At 38.4% G+C, this 20,249-nt stretch overlaps 1 protein-coding gene across 2 annotated transcripts; it reads left to right on the top strand.

Annotated features, from left to right (window-relative positions):
• The first annotated feature begins 1,542 nt into the window (after positions 1-1,542).
• LOC129365462 (proprotein convertase subtilisin/kexin type 5) lies at positions 1,543-20,182 on the top strand. Of its 2 annotated transcripts, XM_055038675.1 has the most exons (16): positions 1,543-1,814; positions 4,192-4,395; positions 4,477-4,545; positions 4,696-4,735; positions 8,459-8,604; positions 9,811-10,005; positions 12,620-12,706; positions 12,812-13,010; positions 13,093-13,316; positions 13,399-13,641; positions 14,566-14,811; positions 17,237-17,432; positions 17,800-18,005; positions 18,169-18,269; positions 19,077-19,248; positions 19,342-20,182. In XM_055038675.1, exons 1-16 carry the CDS (start codon positions 1,625-1,627, stop codon positions 19,710-19,712), a joined length of 2,889 nt encoding a protein of 962 aa, XP_054894650.1. In that variant the 5' UTR covers positions 1,543-1,624; the 3' UTR covers positions 19,713-20,182. The 2 variants fall into 2 exon arrangements, with proteins under 2 accessions (XP_054894650.1, XP_054894658.1); XM_055038683.1 differs by lacking the exon at positions 12,620-12,706.
• The last annotated feature ends 67 nt before the right edge of the window (positions 20,183-20,249 follow it).

Below are 20,249 nucleotides of genomic sequence, written 5' to 3' on the forward strand. Positions count from 1 at the left end.
AGAATGATATGCTTATTATTTATTTTGGAACACTCTTCCTCTGTCAGAATGTAAACAAATGCTCTTCAGAAAAATGGTGGAATCAATTTTTCCAAGTGGCTAACAGATATGAATGTAGGGAAAAGTTTAAGCTGTGTGAGTCAGTGACTCAGTGTGAGAGACACCAGCTAACAACTGCGTCTACAACAAGTCTGATCCGTTTATTTAAAACTTGGTTCTAATGTTTTTTTGTTCACTCGAATGTTTTGAATCTTTCAGCGAGATAGATTTTCTGAGATGCTGACATTTCTACATTTCAAGAGTGGAGCAGCATTCCAGCATCAGAGTAAACCACCCGGGCAGGCAGCACCAGCGTGAGTCACTGCTGACAATATTTTTTCTTCACACAAGGACAAGCAACCCAGAGCAGAAGCCTGAGCTGGTTTTGAGAACGTAAACAACATTTAACCCAAAATGGAGGTACTTCCATGACCTGTCATTTAATAATGTTTTCTGGTTAACCTCCACTCCATAAGTTGAGATCTCTTTCATGAATTCTTCCAAACTTTCCCTAAGACCAATAAGATGACATTTAAACTTGTGCATGCAACTGACTTTATTTATTTATTTTGTATAAATTAAGTTCTTGCTAATTTTACTGATCCAGAAAGAAATTGAGGGAAATAAGGTTACATTTTTATGAGCAAACCTGAACATTTATTTGTCTACTCAGATTTCATCTTTGTATTTGATTACTTATTAATAATTACTATAGCTTGATTGCTCATAATTCAAATGTTAATTTGAACTCTTCGTTACTAGATGCAAAATATACGACTAAAGACTGAATATTCAGACTTTCAACTGCAAATTGAAAGATATTTCAATACATCTTTCAATCTTCTAAATATTTGCAGAAGATGTTTTTTTTTTCTGGAAAAGAAGATAGGCCTATTTTAAAGTACAATCAACTAGTTTGTTTTGATACAATTTAGACTCCCATATAGATAATTTCCTCTTCAGATCTATGATAAATTTGAGACCGTTATATTTTTTTTTTATGAAATAAGACTGATATAAGCTTTAATACAGGTGTTTCCAGTAAAACATGTGCTAGCTTTAATATTCAGAAATATATCAAACCTATGTGTGTGTAATGTTTGGAGGGGAGGGAGGAGTGATAGACTCCTTTTTCACGCAGGGAAAGATTGTTTTGAACAGCTTTTCCTCCTCAACTGAAATAATTAAATGAACTAACTGCTTGCAAAGTGATTTTTGTATTAACTCAGATTATCCTTTCCTGATGTAAAATATAACATTTTTGATGTCACATTAAGTGCGTGTCCCTGAAACTTTCTGCAATTTATGACTCGTGTTTCTAAAACAGGTGCTTTGCTCTAAAACTGATGTTCTCTCGAGATCATTGATGAAATGCTCACCACGGTCACTTCTCATTCTCTTGATGCGTCACTTATCAACTGGTCCAGCAAGTTATTTCTGTGTGGGCCACGCGCACACACCCACACGCACATCCACACGCATCCATCAGACAGCCAGCGCACCTGCAGCGCGGACATTGCGTCTCTCTCAGACCTCCCTCTTCGCCGCTTTCCCCCACTTTCACTCGTAGTACTCGAGCACAGCCATGAGCTCCATGTCCGCGCTCACCGTCCTCTGCCTCTGCTTCTTTTCGTGCCCTGGATTTATTGGATGTAAACCCTCGTCGTCTTGCCCGAGCGGGCAGTTTCTGCTTAAAAACCAGTGCGTCCTGTGTCATCCCACCTGCTCCGAGTGCGACGGACACGAGCTGTTTGACTGCGTTACCTGTGGAGTTTGTGAGTGAGCGATTTTTCTTAAATTGCCTGAACTGGGAATTAGCGTCAAACTGATGGCTTTGTCAAACGAAAGATGAGGGTTAAACTTGTTCATTGCCCCCAGAGCCACTTTTCTATGGTTCACCTTTACCCTATTTAAAGATCTCATTATTTAAAGTCGCGATATATCAAAGAATGTAGACTTTTCATTCCCCCCCTTGTTTCTGTTTTGTCTTTTGTCCTCTGAATGCCACCCAAGTTCAACAATCCGACTTCTTCTATTTTTTCAAAGAGGGACTATTTAATGGTTAACAAAGCTGAGTGCTTTGTGTTGGAGAAGGGACATGGTCTATCCTTCCCTCTTGTTAAACATTCAAAGAAAAACCATAAAAGTTGTTGATGTTTCTACCTAAGGGGAAAAAAAGGTGAAATAGCACCTACATTTCACTTACAGTCATTTCACTGTCTACTTTTCAGAGTGTAATTTGACCATCTCACAATGAAGCCTTTGTTAATCGAAAGGGAAATATACACTGTTGTATTGACTAAAAGTAGGATTCTTGTGACTTTTTCTGTTAAAAATATGCATTTGATGAGGAAAACAGTGGGGATAAAAAACAATTATGACTGACAGGTGCTGCTACAGGCCCAATGCAGTGTGAAAAATGAACATTAAACTCATTAGGACTTTTTTTGGTAAATATATTTCTGAAGAAGGTACTAATGTGAAATTCACTCCAGATGTCAGTCACAACTCAAGTAATTTTCACAAGAAATAACTACTGAACAAAAATTTAAATTGAAATTATTCAGTTCTTCACAAGAAAACCATTTTTTTAATGACTCCTGCCTTTGCTGTATAGTGTGTTGGATGCATTGTGCAGGTGTGATTTTCATCAGCTCCTGCCCAGAAACTGTTAAAATCTTTAAGGATGGCCTTTTCCATGCACATTGACGTTCAGTTCTTTCCATAGAATTTATGTTCAGTGGCTGAAAGGGTCAATGTTTGGAGAGTTTTTTTTTTTTCAATTTTATTGGCTCTATGTTTGGGATCACTGGCTTATTAAAGAAATCAATATCAAGATAATAAACTGTTCCATCCCTTTATTCAATTACTTAAGTCTGCTAGTACTTAAGTAAATTTCTCTGCTGCTAGAAAGGTTTAAGGGGATTTTGGGGTGCCATTGTTCCTGGTGTGCAGTGACATCTAATGACATACTGTGGTATACTTTGGCTCAAATTCTGCCAGCATTTCACTTTTTATCCAAGCTGTCAGGAACAAATTTCAAACAGGCTTTTAGATGGTTTTTCTTTGCTTAATGGTTAGGGCAGTTGAAAGTATTACTTAGTATTGTTTTCAGGATCAAACAGTGCCAGCTAATTTCAGATTTTTTTGAAGCTCTTTGCATTACTTTTGGGTGTTGGTTGATTCTGCAGTCTAACATAAGAAACACTTGGTCATGACTGTTTTAAAAAGAAACAGTTTTTTTCCCCCTTCATTGATTATGTTCTCAATAGAGCATCCAGAAATTTGGGAACACAACATGTTTATAACAGTACATCTACTATATTTTGTAACAATGAGGTTGAGGAGGACTAAAAAGAGCTCTTTGGAAAACCCATTATGATATGCACTTGAGACATAGCTTTGTAAAGAGGAGACTTTTCATAGTCCATTATGATTAAAACAGTTTATGTGAATTTGCACTGACAAGAAGTTGCATTTAATTCCAATTACGGACAGATCTTAGTTATTTTTGGTGTTCCATATCTTTTTGTGACTTCTTTTCATGACATGTTCAATACCTATTCCCTTTACCTGTCCATTCTGCGACACAAAACTTGATCCATGGACTATTTTGTTTTGGTTCCTATCTCTGTGCTTATTTGGAGTACTGCCATCTGTTGCGAATTTTATGTCAATAGGACCGTAAAAAATATATTGACTGAAATAAAATTACTTGTGTGCAAAATACTTATTTTCCCCCTGGGGACAATAATAAGCCTCTGAATGAGGCTCTGAGCCTTATTGCTCTCATTTGAAGCATCACCAATCGGTCTCTCTGCAGCGATCTGTTAGCTGTGGTCAATACGTTTGAGATGCAGTCATTGCATGCTCCTGTTATCCCCTTTTATTACTCATGTGATTGATTCCCTGAACGTCCTGGTTCTTAATCATTCACACTGATTTGCTCTGTGAGCCTTTCCATCTGTTTTAGTGACAAATACTGAACATCTCTGGAGCAGCTGTGCTGTGTCATCTATCTTTTATACTTTGAGTTGCATTTATGCCTTCATTTATTGTCAGAAACACAATGATTTATGCATCTTTATTAGCAATAATAACACAATATCGGCTTCAAGGCTGTAGGTTAAGCATTTTCCTCTTCCTCCACAGATGAAGACGGACAGGAGCGTTTCCTGCACCAAGGTCGCTGCCGGACGCACTGCCCCAGGGGATTTTACCCTGACAGGGGTCACTATGTCTGCCTGCCCTGCATAGCCAATTGTGAACTCTGCACAGATGGCAATTTGTGTGCCAAATGCCGGGAACACTACAAACTTCAGAATGGGGTCTGCCAACCAGCACTGTGTGGCACAGGTAAAAAGGTGAAGCAGAGTCAGTGTGTAGGCTGTACCTCGATAGAAACAACTTTATTTTTGCTGGTTTTATGTGTTTCAGGACAGATGCTGGACCCTGATACAGGAGAGTGCATCAACTGTGAAATGGCCTGCAAAACGTGTTCTACAGGTAAACAGACTTTTTTTTGTTTGAGCCCCATTCTCTTACCCCTCATGTAAAAAGTATTCTTACATAAGGGGTGATGATTTTGGTAGAAAGTACTGTTTGCCTCTTCTTATGAATTCTAATTAATCCCCTTTTCTCCTTTGTACTGAGAAGACCCTGAGATTTGCAGCAGCTGCGTTCAAGGTTACTTTCTGTGAGTCTTTTATCTTCCTTCACCGTTTTCATTCAATAAGTAGAATTTTCATCGCTTACATGTTTGCATTTTTTTTTACAGCTTAATGTTTGAAAAAGAGTGAGTGGAACAATGGAGTAATAACTTTCTTCTTGTCACTCTCTCATAAAGGTCATATTTGTGAAGTCACCACATTAAAAAAATTGTCCCGTCTTCAAAAATATTCCTTAATAAATCCGATCAGACGCCCCACAGAAAAGTTGTATATATGTTAAAAATAAAATACACACTGGTTAAATTACATAATGCAGAAGGAAGTATTTTTAATTTGATTTTGTAAAAAAAAAGAAAAAAAAAAAGAAACATAAAAAGCAAGTGTCACATTAATGTCACGAGCTACTTTGTGTTGAGTCCAGATTTTTTTTTCTATTTCATAAATATGGAAATTACCCAAGTTCTTTTTATCCCTTCTACATGTTTTTTTTTAATTCTTAGATCTAAAACTAAGAAAAACTAATAAAATAAATAATTCTTACCTTATAACTTACAAATTTCAACTCAATTTGTAAATGTTTCATGTTTGATAAACAAATTTGATTTTATTACAAAGAATGAAAAAATGTTTAGACTACAAACAGCTGTCACATAATCCTAATGAAATACATTAAATTTGTTGAATTGAATGGGGCATGAATACTTTTGCAATCCACTGTGTTTTGCTCTAAGATGTTTAGCTTAGGGATGCATGCTGTTGGAGTTGTTAATCATGTTGCTTTGGAATAAAAATGTCCTGGATTTGCATGTTCTCCACATTCATATGTTTTCTATTAGTACTCTTCCTCCAACTGCCAAAAATTATGCATGGCAATTTAATTGTTTTCACTGAGTGAGTGAGTGTGTGCATCTGTGATTGTTTGTCCTGTGTGTCTCTGTGTTGCTTTGTGTTGGACTAGTGACATGTCTGGGGTTCACTCCAACAGTGACCACTGAAGACAAGCAGGATCACAAGGGGGCAGTCAGTGGGTGAGAGGCTGGGGACATTCTGGGCAGGTGGCCAGTCTTTCCCAGCGCTGAAAAACAATTCTGCATGCACACAAAAACATCTAGCGCTAATTTACAGTGGACAGTTGTCCTTATTTGTGTGGTTTTCCACAATTGAAGGAAGCTGAAGTAACCAGAGAACCTATGCATGCATGAGGAGAATGTGCAAACCCATAAACTCCTCTGAGCAGCTAACTGAGCAGACTGGATTCAAACGCAGCAACTTCTTCTTACTCTTAAATCTTATTGTTTTGTTTAAAAAATATAGCCTAGCCTCTGTAAATGGTATGTGCATTCCATACCATTTTCTGAACACTTCAGTTGAATTGCCTTCTTTATATCACAGGAACACTTTGCCTGGATTTCTGTTTACAGCAACTTATCACTTAGACCCAGTGAGAGAAACTGGTTTAAGAGCTTGAACAGAACACCAATTGTGTACTTCTCCCCCGAGTTCAGGCCTCCTGGTATGATGTGAGTCAGGTTACCTTCCATTTTCAGTCAAGCTGTTACCTGAAACTCAGTTTGAGCTTAGAAGAGACCTAACAGAGCATGTTATGAAGAAGAGGAGTAGAACACAGAGAAACAAATACATGAATACCAGACTTGACCAACTGCTTGTGTGAATAACGGGAGATTATGTCTTAAACGAAATTCTTCACTGACCTCCTTTCACAGGTTCACAGAGATACTCAGTCTTCCTCAGTGCATGTAGCTGAGTCAGACTAATGACTTTAAAAATGTAAAATGACAGACCGTCTCAGTAATTCCTGTAGCCACAATTATTACTGCATCTACCATGGGTAGCACAAACCAATAAAAAAAACCCAATAAACTGAGTCAATCATAAAGTGAAGGAGCCACCTCTCTGGGATAGATTGTGACAGTTCCCGGTGCTTTAAGAGCTAGCGATATTTGAGTTTCTGCTTTCAGTCGTAAAGTAAAAATGTTAAAGGTTTTGAAGGTGGACAGTTTTGGTGTAACTATGAATCCCTGGGGCTTGTGTCAATAAAAGACTTGCTGTTGGACAAAATCTCAGCATGATGGATGCTTGGTATTTGTTGGCATTTATCTTTCTCCCTTAGGCGCCAACAAGGTGCAGCTAAACTGGAAAATGTCTGTGCTCCATTCAGAATGTAACTTAAACCATTCATTTAGGAAATTTTATTTAAAAATATGCACAAGCTAAAGTCTAATTTCACCAGTTAGCAACAAAATCATGTGGTAAGAGACTTAAATGAAAGTTTCAAGGGATTGCTAATGTGCTCTCTCGGAATGCATAGGCTAATATTTGCACAGAAGGTTTCTTAAACATCCCACAGATTCCCAAGCAGAGCATCTTCTCCTAGCGTTGAGACAGACCTTTGGTCTCCATCTGCAGCTATTGTGAGTGAGCTGATGGATGTGGTGTGGCATCTCCAGCTGTTCTTCCTCAAACAGATACCACATCTTATCACCAAACCCACAGCAACGCAGTTGGAAGTGCAGCTTGGACTGTCAGTGGTCATATTCTGAAATGGAGGGACTTGTCAAAACAGCCAGCAAGAGGGGGTTCTATTACAAAAGATGGGGAATAATTATTAGGCGAGGGCTGCATATGAGCTAATTAGTTTTACTTAACATAGAAAAGCAACAGTTATTCCGATCCTTCCATGCACGCAAAAAAAAAAAAAATAAATAAATTAAAAAATCCAAAGGATTGCTTGAATTCAAAAAGTATTATACATTCATGCCTTTTGCATTTTTATAGACGGACACACTGTAAAATTTAAATTTTTCTATCATTTTGAATTTTATCACCTAGCTCTAACCCTACCTCAATAAAATGGATGGGTGTTGCTCCTTTAGTTTAAAAAACTATCAATGTTTTTTGTGTCTGGAAATAATTCCCAAGCCATCACATTTGTAATTTGTCGTAAACATGGCCAAAGTGTAACAGTTTTTGTTTTGCCAGACTGTGACTGTGTAGAGACAGATGGAGGAGGGGTGTTCTGACTTACTCTATAGTTCATAGCTGAAGAAAACATAAGTCCCTCCCCGAAGTTCAAAGACATCCCAGTAAAATGACTTCAAACTGATTTACCTTTATAAACTGAGCAGTGGCCAGTTTTAAATTATTTGCAAATCTTTCTAAGTTTAATTTAAATTTGCTTAAAAATTACAAATTTATGTTGCAATTTTTAAGCTTAAAATTGCAAGGTAATAAACAAGCTCACAGAGAACAGAATGAGAAGCCATTTTTTAGTTTCTGCTCTTCTTTCTGAGCTGTCATACTATTGTTTGAATGAATAAAGCTTTTGAAGGAGCAGTGCATTGAAGTTAACAATGCAGCTGCAGGTGTTCCATGGACTGACACAGGGCATGTTCAGGTCCCTGGTTTCCAATTCATCTAGTCTCAAAGTTGAGTGTGCAGTAGCTGCTTGCAACAACAGTCATCTTTATCATTTTGAAAACAGCAGCTGTTTTCCATGGCCTATTTTTTCCTGCACTTTCACCAATGCAAAAGAGACAAGGAAAAAAAGAAGAAGAAACTTCATCTTGTTTAAAAAGCATGACAGTTAAAAGTCAAACGGTCATTAACCAATTACGAATACTTGGAGCGAGACAATTAATTTTCTAATTATTATGGATTTTTAGTCTATTGGATGCAAATGAATATTGGGAATGGCATTTGGTGGTATTTCAATGAACCATTTCTTACAGTTTCAGACAGAAATGCCGCAGACACTGCCCTCGGAGCACCTACGAGGACCACGTCAGTGGAGTCTGTCTGTCCTGTCCAGCGCCATGTGAGGACTGCAGCACCAACACCCGCTGTCTCGCCTGTCAGCCGGGTTACTTCCTGAACGGTACAATTGCAAAAGCATATATATTTCCTTCACTCCTTTATTTTAAAAAATGAAAGTGAAGTGTAAGTGACAGATCCTGACCGTTCTTATTATTGAAAAAAGCTTGGTTTAGTTTGTGTCTCTGAGCATTTATCCTTATTATAAACAAATAATGGCACTCCTGAGTCTTCATTTGGTTTGCAAATCAGGTGAATGTCAGCAAATCTGGGAAAAAAGAAATGCAAATGTATGGTTTATGCAAAGAATGAATTAGCATCGCGCTGTTCTCTAACAGCAATAAGCTTTGAGACTTATTGTAGAAAAAAAAAACGAGGAGAAAAAAGGTTTAATATTAATAAAGATGAGCAAGTGTTCTGTCACTTTGTTCAATTGGACAACTGGGTGTGCTTTGGAATGTATAATTTGGAATATATAATTTTATTATGTGTAACCACAAGATTCAGCCTTTAGATGGCTGTTGTGGTTGTATGTCCAGTGGAATTTGGAGAAAAACAACTCTGAAGAAGTAAACAAGAAATTTAGATTGTTGCTTTTTTTTCTTTTAAGAGGAAATACAATACTGTGAAAAACTAGTGACTCTCTTCCAGATTTCTTATGTTTTGCCTAGTATCGCAGCTCAATGTTTTAGATCAGTGTTTAGGGGTCAGTGCTCCCTTAGGGACCACCAGAGGGAACCAGAGGGACCTCAGAAAGCTGGAGCAAAGATGAGGGGAAGAAAAGGAATCTTATGTTTTAAATCATACATTTAAATCTGTTTTAAAACCATAATATGTTATCTGTATTTCAATCATTATTAAATAAATAGTTAATTGAAATGTTTTTTGTCATGCTCATTTGTCAAATTTATCTGCAAGATAGCATAGCAAGTGCAAAATGGAAAAAAGTTTCTGACAAGAAAAAAACTGAAGGAACAGCCCTGCTAGGAAGGACACTTGGACCTTTTTTTATTTCTTAATAATTAAAAATTAATTTCATTATTGACTGTGTTCATTTTGTCTGGAAAGAAAAAAACAAAACATTTGCTTTGTCACAAACAAAAAAACTCTAAAGGTAGCAAATACTTGCTCAAATTTCTACATGACTGATATTCTTTTTATTTAAGCAGTTGAGTTGCAAAGTATTCATATATTGTATCATTAGTACTATTTATGTTTAGTTAGGAACTTTATTATTGGAATAAAGTCACTTTATTCTATGCTTTTTCAGGAGAGGAGTGTATAAAACAGTGTCCATCGCAAACCTTCAGTGACTCCAGTGGGTGGCGCTGTCAGCTTTGCCACAGCTCCTGCCAGACCTGTCATGGGCCTCATTCCACAGACTGTGACCTCTGTCTGAGTGGGAATCTGCCTCTGCATGGACAGTGTCCCCAGGTTAACTGCCCACTTGGCCAGTATTTTGATGGTAAGTAGAAAACTCGATAAAAAACGTAATTTAATTTGGCTAATGATGAAAGTAAGCTGTGGCTTGCTGAAGAAAAAAAAAAGGCTTGAGTCCAGATTTGATGATGAGAGTTGTTAAGTAGCATTAGAAGGGTCCAGTAATCAAGGTGCTTCACCATCACATTCTGCTTATTGCTGCTAAAAATAAATCAGGACCATAGATGCTGTGAATCAGAAGAGTTTGTGAAACAAAGAGAGAACACAAGGTCAATAGTTTATCAGTTTCAGTTCTGACCTTGTACCAACCAGTGTGTCCTATTGGTACGTTTCTTTGTGTTGACAATTTCAAGAGTTTCATTAATTATCAATCAACAGTCTTTGACATAATTAATGACAAATATGTAACACAGCCAAATCTTGACTTTCAGAGGAGATCAATGTGTGTAGAATATGATTAAGTAAATGACTGATTGGTGCTTATGTTTAATTTCTAGTTGAAATGTATTTTCATGTACAGTTCTTAGACTAAGTTTTATTTGTACTCCTTTCTATTTTCTTTTATTGTGTTGGTACACATTTTCTAATCTTTAGCCATTTTGAATTAAGTGGTGCAAACGTCCAACTGAAGTGTTTAGTATTTTGACATTTTCTACCAGGATTCTATTTTCTGACTAAAGTCAGAGAAGTGTCCCCAGTTCAGCATAGGGCAGGAAAAGATGGCACAGCTGATGGAAGAGGGTACGCATGGGCTGGGCAACACGCAAGATATCTAAAGGTCTGCTCATGTTTCTCTGACATCTCAGAGACATCCAGTCAGATTGGATGAAGAATGTCTATGAGTAACTATTTTCAAGTCTTTCCACAAACTTTGAAATAGTTTCCTGGAAGGTGAGCACTACAGTAGTTTCCAGTATTATGCAGGCTTCCCAGATTTTCCTCTGGGAAAGCCAAAACTGAAGTTAAATTTTCTTGCCAACAATAAACATAAATATATTATGCTACAGCCAGAACATTGCATCAGTTTAAAAATGTACTGCAAAGCTCTTTTAGCTAACTGTTTAAATTCTTGCGCACTCATTTCTCATTTGTTGGAACAGAACCAACACCATAAATTACATTTTAATCTACAGTGGATCTTTATTTTTATTTATATTCAATAACAGCAAGTGTTTGACATTTTAGAATTGGGTAACTTTATATGCCGGTGATCTGTACGGTGATTACTTGATTCCCAGTAATAAAGTGAGGCAGAGCGAGCAAAGTAACAGAACAGCCAGTTACCACATCAGCACAAAACTGAACATAGATCACAAAGATAACATCTTACATCCTTGATTGATCTGTGAGTAAAAGCAAATTTCTTTGTCCTTCGGGTTAGTATTAAAGTTCATACTGACATTAAACTCCATAAAGGTATACTCTGTTTCCTAATAAGAGGACTTCTGAAACCAATTTATCATTGAAATGATAGCCACTCTTTTCCGATTTTTATTTCTTACAATAAACTGCACAATTGCATACTACTTTTATGTTTTTTTGGTCATTTAAAATAGCAGAAAAACACATCAAAGCTTGTGGTTATAATGTAGGTAAATATGAAAACTTTGAGAAGAATGTGTAATTTAACAAGAAGCTCTAAATGTGATGCTGCTTAAATATAGTTAGTTTCGAATGTTAGCACAGACAATTTAGTCTTTGTTCAATCAGTTCAGATGACTTTGCCTCTGATGGTTTTGCAGCCCTTTTACTACCAGCAGGACATCATGTGCCTTTTCATGAGGAATGGCTTCTGTGCGCATTATAAAAGCCTGATTAGTCCCGAGCCACAGTGATAATTGCTTTTCTGCAAAGGTTCTTGTGAAACTCCGCTGGCTACCTGTCAGGCCAAGGTCCTTCATCACCAATTAGACACCTCCAGGAAGCCTGCTCCAGACCTTTCCGCTGTGCTTTTATTACTCTGAATACTGTGGAAAACTTTCTCCTGTCTTTCCCAAAATCTTTGCTCAACACAAACGGAAGACCTTTCAAAAGGTCTCCCAATGGTGTGTGCCATCATAAATATGTCCATTGATTCTGTCTGGGCAAAACTGGACTAATTAAGTTGCGAAACCGTCTCCAGTCAGTGTCTTTTTTGCAAGCAAAATACAGAATTTGACTTAACTTTAATTGTTGTTCAAGAATCATTGCATTTTTTTCTCATTTTTTAACCTAGAAAATCTGTACATCATGAGATCATTTGATTTTTTTTTATTAATATATCTACATTGAACAATACAGAGAACAAGGGGGGAAATGAATGCACAAGAACACACAAGTATATCTATGCAAATGCTATACAAAGGTTACAGGTAAAATAACAAAATGCAAACATACACACAGAGAGAAACAAAAGCATGTAAGAGCAAGAGGTACCACTGTTATAGATGTCATGAGTTTCAGGAAAAACGTTTTCTGCAAATATTTATAGATTTGGTGCATTTCTTATTTTTCAGTAGATCATTTGTTGCAGGTTTCTTGCACTTTGTCATCAATTGTGCTCGGAAAACACGCTCTGTTTTAGCAGGCTATGCTGCCCCCTACTGGTCGTAAACACTGAAAGGTTTGGCACTTATTTTTTTTACGTGTTTAATTTTCAGGGAAATTTGGTGGTTGCCACTCATGCGACCCATCCTGTAAGACCTGCTTTGGCCCACAGGCGCTGGATTGTTCTTCCTGTTTCCAAGGTGCAAATATTAACTGTTCACTACCACTGCAGGTTGGAACATGATTGGAACACTGCAAACGTGCACATTTTTACACGTCATGTTTACGTTTGTGTAATTTCTCAGGGTATTTCTTGGACCTAGAGAGTTCTTGTGTAGAACAATGTCCATCGGGCTCTTATGCGAACCCTGCCACCCGGCTGTGCGAAGACTGCTCGCCAAACTGCGAGGACTGCGTAGACACCAGTGATAATTGCATCAGCTGCCCAAAAGGCAGCAACACATTTTTCCTGTACAAAGGCCGGTGTTGGTCAAATTGCCCAGAGTAAGCAGTATGGTGAATAATACAGATGAGCTGTGGTTTCCTCTACATGCACTGTCAAACGTCTTCCTTGCTTTACATTCAGGGGTTTGTTTGAGACTCCAGACGGTTCATGTGAGGCCTGTGATAGCTCCTGCCGGACTTGTGATGAGAACGAATCTCAGTGTCTCTCCTGTCCTGATGGCCACTACTTGGAGAGCGGCACATGTAGACTGAACTGTTCACTGCGGGCGTACCCAGCAGATGACGGTACCTGCAGACGTTGTCCTCCCCACTGTGATGTCTGCTCTGATGACAGAACCTGTTTCAGTGAGTTATTAGATCTGTTCTAGATTATTGCCAAAGCGAAATCTTGTGCAGTTCTGATTTTCATCTTGTATCCATCTTACAGAATGTACGTTCCTCTACTTGATGCTAAATGGTGTGTGCAAGGCCAGCTGTCCCTTGGGTTATTACGAGGACATGGAGGAGGGCCTGTGCACTCAGTGCCACCCTACCTGTGGCAGCTGTTCTGGACCGCTGCCGGATGACTGTGAGACCTGCTCAACTTTCAGTCCCAAGCTCTATAAAGGTTCATGTCTCAAAGACTGCCCTGTGGGTACCTACTATGAGACATCAGCTGTGGAGTGTCAGGGTAAGCTTCCAAACTCAATTTCATGATCTGTCTGTGTTCATTATAAATGAATAAAGGTTGCATGTTTTTTAAAACCTTTTTCACAAATAAAATTCTGAAAAGAAAACTGCATTTATAATCAATTTCCTTTGCTATCACTAAATACAGTGAAAGTGAAACCAGCTGCCTTGCAGGTTTATGAAACAAGAGTCCATTAATAAGTGTATCATTTGATCTCAGCTGTGACTCTGTGGCGTCTCCAAAGCCGTCGGATGTTCGTCAAAGAACAAACAGCATCACCAAGACCAAGAAACACAGTAGATAGGTCAGGGATAGGGTAGTAGAGAAGTTTATAGGGTTAGGTTATAAAACAGTATTCCACCAATTATTTCTTTAAGATATCATGTAGCACTGTTCAAGTCATTCTCCAAAAGGATAAAGTATAAAATAAAAAGAACTGGTGACCTGTCCAGGGTGTACCCCGCATCTCTCCCGAAACCCAGCTGCAGATAGGCACCAGAAACTCCCGAGCCCAATAGGTATAAGGGTGAACAGATAATGGATGGATGGATATAATACAAAATAAGAGAAGAAAAAAAAGACAGGATTACTCAAATGGACTTTTTCTATAACTTGTTTAAGCAGAAAAAAAAAAAATCCAATCCACAATTCCTAGCATATTCTTTTTGATTAAACATTTTTTCCCTAATCAACATCTAAATTTATTTGGAAGCTTGAAATACCAAAAGTAACTGTCATACCAATAATAAATAGATTTGCTTGTGAAACTTTGTCTACCTGCCATGTAAGTGTTTGTAGCTTATAGAAGGTCATATAACGATAAGTTCTTACAATTAAGCCACAAAGGTTCTTACTTCCTCTTTCTTATGGAAAAGCAGTTATGATATTTCACCAGTACACACTAACTTGGTTATGTATCTGCAGAGTGCCACCAGACTTGTATGAGCTGCAGTGGTCCAGACCCAAACCAGTGCACCCAGTGCGAGAGGGGACTGGTGCTGGATCCCAGCACCTTACTGTGTGGCGTCACAGGAGACGAGGCGTGCCCGATGAGAACATACCTCCACGACAACCAGTTCACTTGCATGGGCTGCCACAAGCACTGTTACTCCTGTCAGGGCCCTGGCAGTGATGAATGTCTGACCTGTGCTGTCCCCAGATACCTTCATAGTGAGTGTTTTCCACCAATGTTGAGATTCTCAAATAACCAAGAAGTAACTGATCACTTCTGATCAGTTGAGGTTGCTACATTTAGATACACTGTGATAAACATTGTTGCAATAGTCCAGATGGTGATGTAATGGGTTTGTAGGGTTCTAATTAATTTTGAATTATAGTATTACGGTATTTGGGGCAATGGTGGTATCGGTGGGACGAGTTTACGCTGCAATCAGCAGATTGCTGGTTTGAACCCGACTCTCCTACTTAACCCGCCTTGAATTGCTGGTGATGATCAGAGGGCCTGGTGGTGCCTGCTGGCATGACAGCCTCACTTCTGTCAGACCACCACAGGGCAGCTGTGGTTTCTGTTTGTTTAAGATCCTTCTCAGAATTTGCGTACAAACAATGATTTCATCCACAATGTGCAGCAGTATCACATTGTGAGTATCTGTCCATGTTTTAGATTAAGATTGTAGTAAAACTTGAGCAAGACTTGTAAATTACTCATTATACTACCCATTACTCTGCAATAAAAGCACTGAAAAGACACCATCTGGGTGAAAATAATACATTTTTCAATATTATCACGTTTATTCAAGATAATTGTCATGTTTGCACAATATAACATTTGTGCAATATAATTATCATTTTACAATGTGATGGTCTTCAAAAATATATTTTCTTCCGTGACAGCAATACGCTTACATAGAAACCAGATACAAATCTTCTGCTCTAACATTACTGCTGTTACGGGAGAATGCCCTTTATTTAATTTTCTGATGAAAATTAAATAAAGGGGAAGTCCCACAAGACTTCCCACTTCAGATCTTCCTGAAATAACAAATATGTTTTTCCAAGAACATCTTTGTGAACTTAAGCTGAGCTACCATGTTGTTTGTAGAAAATGTTTTACTTCACTGCAGGTGGGTCATTCTCTGCTGAAGAGATTAAACATATACACATTACATTTCCTCATTTTGTCAGACACAATTAAATTACCCAAAACTAATCAGTTGGACTGAAGTGATCAGTTTCAGTCCAAACTGAAACTGATCACTTAATCTGTCAAAACTTTTAGCTAACCTCAAACCAACTCAGCTTATTTGCTCAATACGCAAATAGGCTGAGTTGTGCAAATGAACAAATTATTTACACAACAAATAAAACTTAGATGTGACATGCATGCAATTTCCAATGAACTTAGCTTCTATTTACATTTGATAGGTCGACAATAGCTCCAAGGCTATGTGTAGATTTTCACACTGACGTTCTGCATTTGGCTTAATAACATCATAATGTTATACTGAAAGTTTTGTTCTACTTAACTTTGAAAACTGACTTGGTTTTGAAATGTTTTTTAATCATACAGGATTCAACATTATAAATTCAGAACCCTCAGAAAAAAATCTAATTACATAAGACCGAAAATGAAGAATTTTTAATGCAGAAAGGTTATTCTAGGTCTGGAACAATCATGGGAAGACTGCTGACTTGGCAATTGACAAGTACAGTAATTACTAAAGAAGCCCTGTGGTCACAGTGCGCTGTATCCCACAATATAAATTAAAAATTGAGTGGAAGGACAAAGTGTGTAGATAGTAGATACACAAGCACCAGCCTTAAAAGGATTGTGCAGCAAAGTCCATTCAAGAGTTTGGGGAATATTCACGAGGTGTGGACTGGAGCTGGGGTTTGTGCTTGTGATAACCACTCAGAGATGACAGAAGCATCTTACCTGGAGTGTTGCTCAGTGGAAAAAAAAAAAAAAAAAAAAAACTCTGTTCAGATTAAATTTAATTTGCATTTCATTTGGTCAGTGATGCTTTGCGAAGCTGTCATCTGCTGGTGTTGTTTCTGTCAGCATCACAGCTATCTGCCTAGATACTTTTGAACACTTCAGATTTCCTTTTACAGGGATATCAATTGACTTCAGACTCTTATAAGCTTGAAGCCAGAATTATCAAAATAACCAGAAGCAAATATTTGAAATACATCACTGTGTGCAATGTATCGTGTTACTTATTGAATTACATTATAAAAACAAATTTCTTTTTTTGCTGATATTCTATTTTGTTGAGATCTTAATGGATTCTTCCTGACTACCAACCAAAGGAAACACTATGAGGACACAACCCAAGAACATAATTTCTAAAAAGAAAATGCCTTGCAATGAGTTTATTAGAAACAAATTTGCCGTCAGGATGGACAAATGAGATTGGAAGGAAATCAAGAGAGGGAGAGTTGATCTCAGATTAGTGGGAGAGAAGTGGTATACAAATGTGATAACATTGTCAGCATAGTATGTACTGTATCGTTTAATTTATTTTTAATTACATTTCTTTTTCTAAATTTCTATTGCAGTAAAGGATAAAAACATAAAGAAATGATTCAAATTTGTGAGCTGGCATCCGATATTCTTTATTTTTCCCTCCAGACAGCAGCTGTGTGGATGAATGTCCTGCTGCTACCTACTCCACAAGACAGAAAGCTGACGGACGGGAGCTGGGATTCTGTTTGCCTTGTGACCACGTTTGCTCCAGCTGCACTGGGGCGTCGCCTCGAGACTGCCTGACATGCTCTGTTGGATACCTGCGGCTCTTCCAGCTCTGCGTCCTCCACTGCCCCACTGGGTACAAAACTGAAGCCCGACCTGATTGTTTTTAATGTTCACTTAAAGGCTATGATCCAAATATCACAGCTTGTATCTGATTTGGAAGTCAAATTCTTAGAATGTAATTTTGACTGAGTGACTTTTACTTGTATAGCTCTTTATCCAATCCAGAGGACTAGAAAGCACTTCACACTAACACACTGATGGTGATAAGCTACATGCTGATATCACTGGGTATCCGATGGACTCCTACATATAGAGCCAAGTTGATCCTAATTCATCTGGTTCTCTGTTGCGCACATAATCTGACACATATCAAATTACTTTTTGATGAAAAGTGTTTCTTTTAATCAGATTATCCATTTATCATTTATGTGTTTCTTCAGGTATTACAAACAGGGCTCTCGCTGCCAAAAATGTGACCCATCCTGCGAGTTGTGCACAGGCCCAGGGCCAGAGTCCTGCCGGGCCTGTCTCCCTCCTCTCCTGGAGCTGCAAGGCACCAAGCTGTGTGTCGAACGCTGCCCGCACCGCTTCTATCAGGTCAATGACCTCTGCAAACAGTGCCATACCAGCTGTCAGGCCTGCACAGGTACAGACATCTCCAGCTGTAGCATTTCTTAGTTCCTGTTCGAGTGAACAATAGGCTGTATTGTCGAATCGAGTTTGTCTTTTTAATGTCTATATTTGTAAGTAAATTTTCACCATTTACATAAGATTTTCAGATTAGTTATACAGTGTACGCGTAATTTCAGACTCCTCACCTCAAGGCTGCCTGATGTGTGACAGGGGTAGCACTCTGAAGGACAGTGTCTGCTACCCACGCTGTGAGGAGGGGCAGTACTTTTCAGAAATGGTGAGCTCATATTTACAATGATCAGAATTACTCTGTAAGACTGCTCAATATTACGTTTCTCCCTGAACAGAGAAAATATGTCTTGTTCAAATTTTGTTTGGTGCAAGATGCAAAAATATAAGCATGAATCTGTAGGATTAAAAGAAAATAACAGTACTGTACAGTAAATCTGCAGTTTCTTGCAAAAGTATTATTTATTAGCTTTGATAAATAATTTTATTTCATTGGCATTTAATGTGATAAACAACAACAAAGTACTGGAAACAACACATTGTTTTACTTTTTTGTATGAAGTTAAATGATAATATAAATAGATATTCTGTGAAGGTTTGAAGGTTCTCTTATATGATGAGACCTCAAGTATTTCTGGCCTACATAGGAGATGTGTGTCTGAAACATAAACATAAACCATCCTCTGCACTCAAATGTAGCAGTGGCAACATCATGCTGTGGGGATGTTTCTCTTCTTTGTGGCTTTGTGTGTACAGCGAAGCTGGTCAGAGTTGACAAGAAGATGGATGGCACTCTAATGTACACTGCATTCTTGGAGGAAATCATTTAAGAGACTGTAAACACTTATGGCGGGGAAAGACTTTCATTTTCCAGCAGGATCATATCCCAAAACATACAGAGTTAAACTGGAATGGGTTTGATCAAACCCCAAAAGGCTTTTGACAATTATGTGACAAAAGATGGACATGTTTAAGGGGAATGAAAGAAGTGACTAGTAGTTATTGAACCACTCTGCTCTCCTTTCAGTGTATTGCTCTGTAGTGCTGTGCAATGATGCATGCTGCTATTTGGTAGGAAACCTGCGAGCTCTGTGACAGCTCCTGCAGGCACTGCGTCGGCCCCAGACCTGACCAGTGTCTGACCTGTCACCCAGACTTCGCCCTCCATGCTGTAGAGAACCGTTGCTCCCACTGCTGTCAGGCTGCAGGGAATCACACCAACTGCTGTGTTTGTGACACTCGCTCAGGTAAACATGCCAGCCACCCAAAGCATTTCAGGATTGTTTTGATGTTGAAAAAAAAAAAAACAGGATTAGTGTTATCTTTTTTCTCTTCCCTAGCTCTTTGTGTGGAGGCTCCTCTCTCCAGGTCTGGAGGTCACAAGGAGTTGGACACAAATATGTCCTCGCGGGCTGCGAAGCACACTTCTCCTCTTCTCCCTGTTGCCCTGCTACTGGCAGCCGGTCTGGCCCTGGCGGTCTTTGCCTTGGTTAAGACGCACGCCAGGAGGAGGCTTTGCTGGAGCCGAAGTTACGAGAGACTGAGTGAGAGCGGTGGCATCAACATGCCGCACGGCGTGCCCGAGCCTGACAGCGGTGATGAGGTAGATGTGGTTTACACCAGCCAAGGTGGATCAGCTTATAGACGCTACAGCTTCATCCTTGAGCAGGACACAGACGCAGACCAAGGTGTCATCGGAAATCGGTCTTAGATGCATCCATGCCAAGGTGAACTGTCGCTGACTGATTACACCTGTAAAGTTTGGTTTGAAAAAGTAGTTTAGTTTATGTTTAGAAAGACATGGAGATCCATTTACAGATGTTTACATGTAATCATAGTGCTAGTTTGAGACTTTTAATGATTATTTGAACATGATTTTGTTTAAAGTTAAAATAAGTTTTAAAACAAGAGCTGCCTGCACAAGTTTGAATTTGTGGTGGAATTTCTCTACTCCGCAGAGTATCAAATGTAATCTCTTACACTCCCACAAATATTTACATATACTGTCATAATGCATGTTGTAGTCTGTGCAGAAAGCTTGGTAATGATATAAAAGGGGTTTGGTAAAAGTGCAACCTGTTGAGGGTCATTTAAAGAAATTTTATTGTGTGTGCATGTAAATATTTCTGCACTGTGTACATGAGGAAAAAATCCCCAATAAATCCAAACTTGTACATCCAATTTTTTTTTCAAAATGCACTGAAATTTTATGTTGTAGAATAATTCCACCCTGGAAAAGCAATTATTA

This window comes from Poeciliopsis prolifica, unplaced genomic scaffold (genome assembly GCF_027474105.1).
Source record: "Poeciliopsis prolifica strain line A6 unplaced genomic scaffold, Auburn_PproV2 SCAFFOLD001, whole genome shotgun sequence".
Lineage (NCBI taxonomy): Eukaryota > Metazoa > Chordata > Actinopteri > Cyprinodontiformes > Poeciliidae > Poeciliopsis > Poeciliopsis prolifica.

Excerpts from the sequence above, each read along its gene's own strand:
- LOC129365462 (XM_055038675.1), top strand. The coding sequence starts at position 1,625 with ATGAGCTCCATGTCCGCGCTCACCGTCCTCTGCCTCTGCTTCTTTTCG. Across the intron at positions 13,011-13,092 it reads TGTTGGTCAAATTGCCCAGA|GGGTTTGTTTGAGACTCCAG; the intron begins GTAAGCAGTATG and ends CTTTACATTCAG. Across the intron at positions 13,642-14,565 it reads ATCAGCTGTGGAGTGTCAGG|AGTGCCACCAGACTTGTATG; the intron begins GTAAGCTTCCAA and ends ATGTATCTGCAG.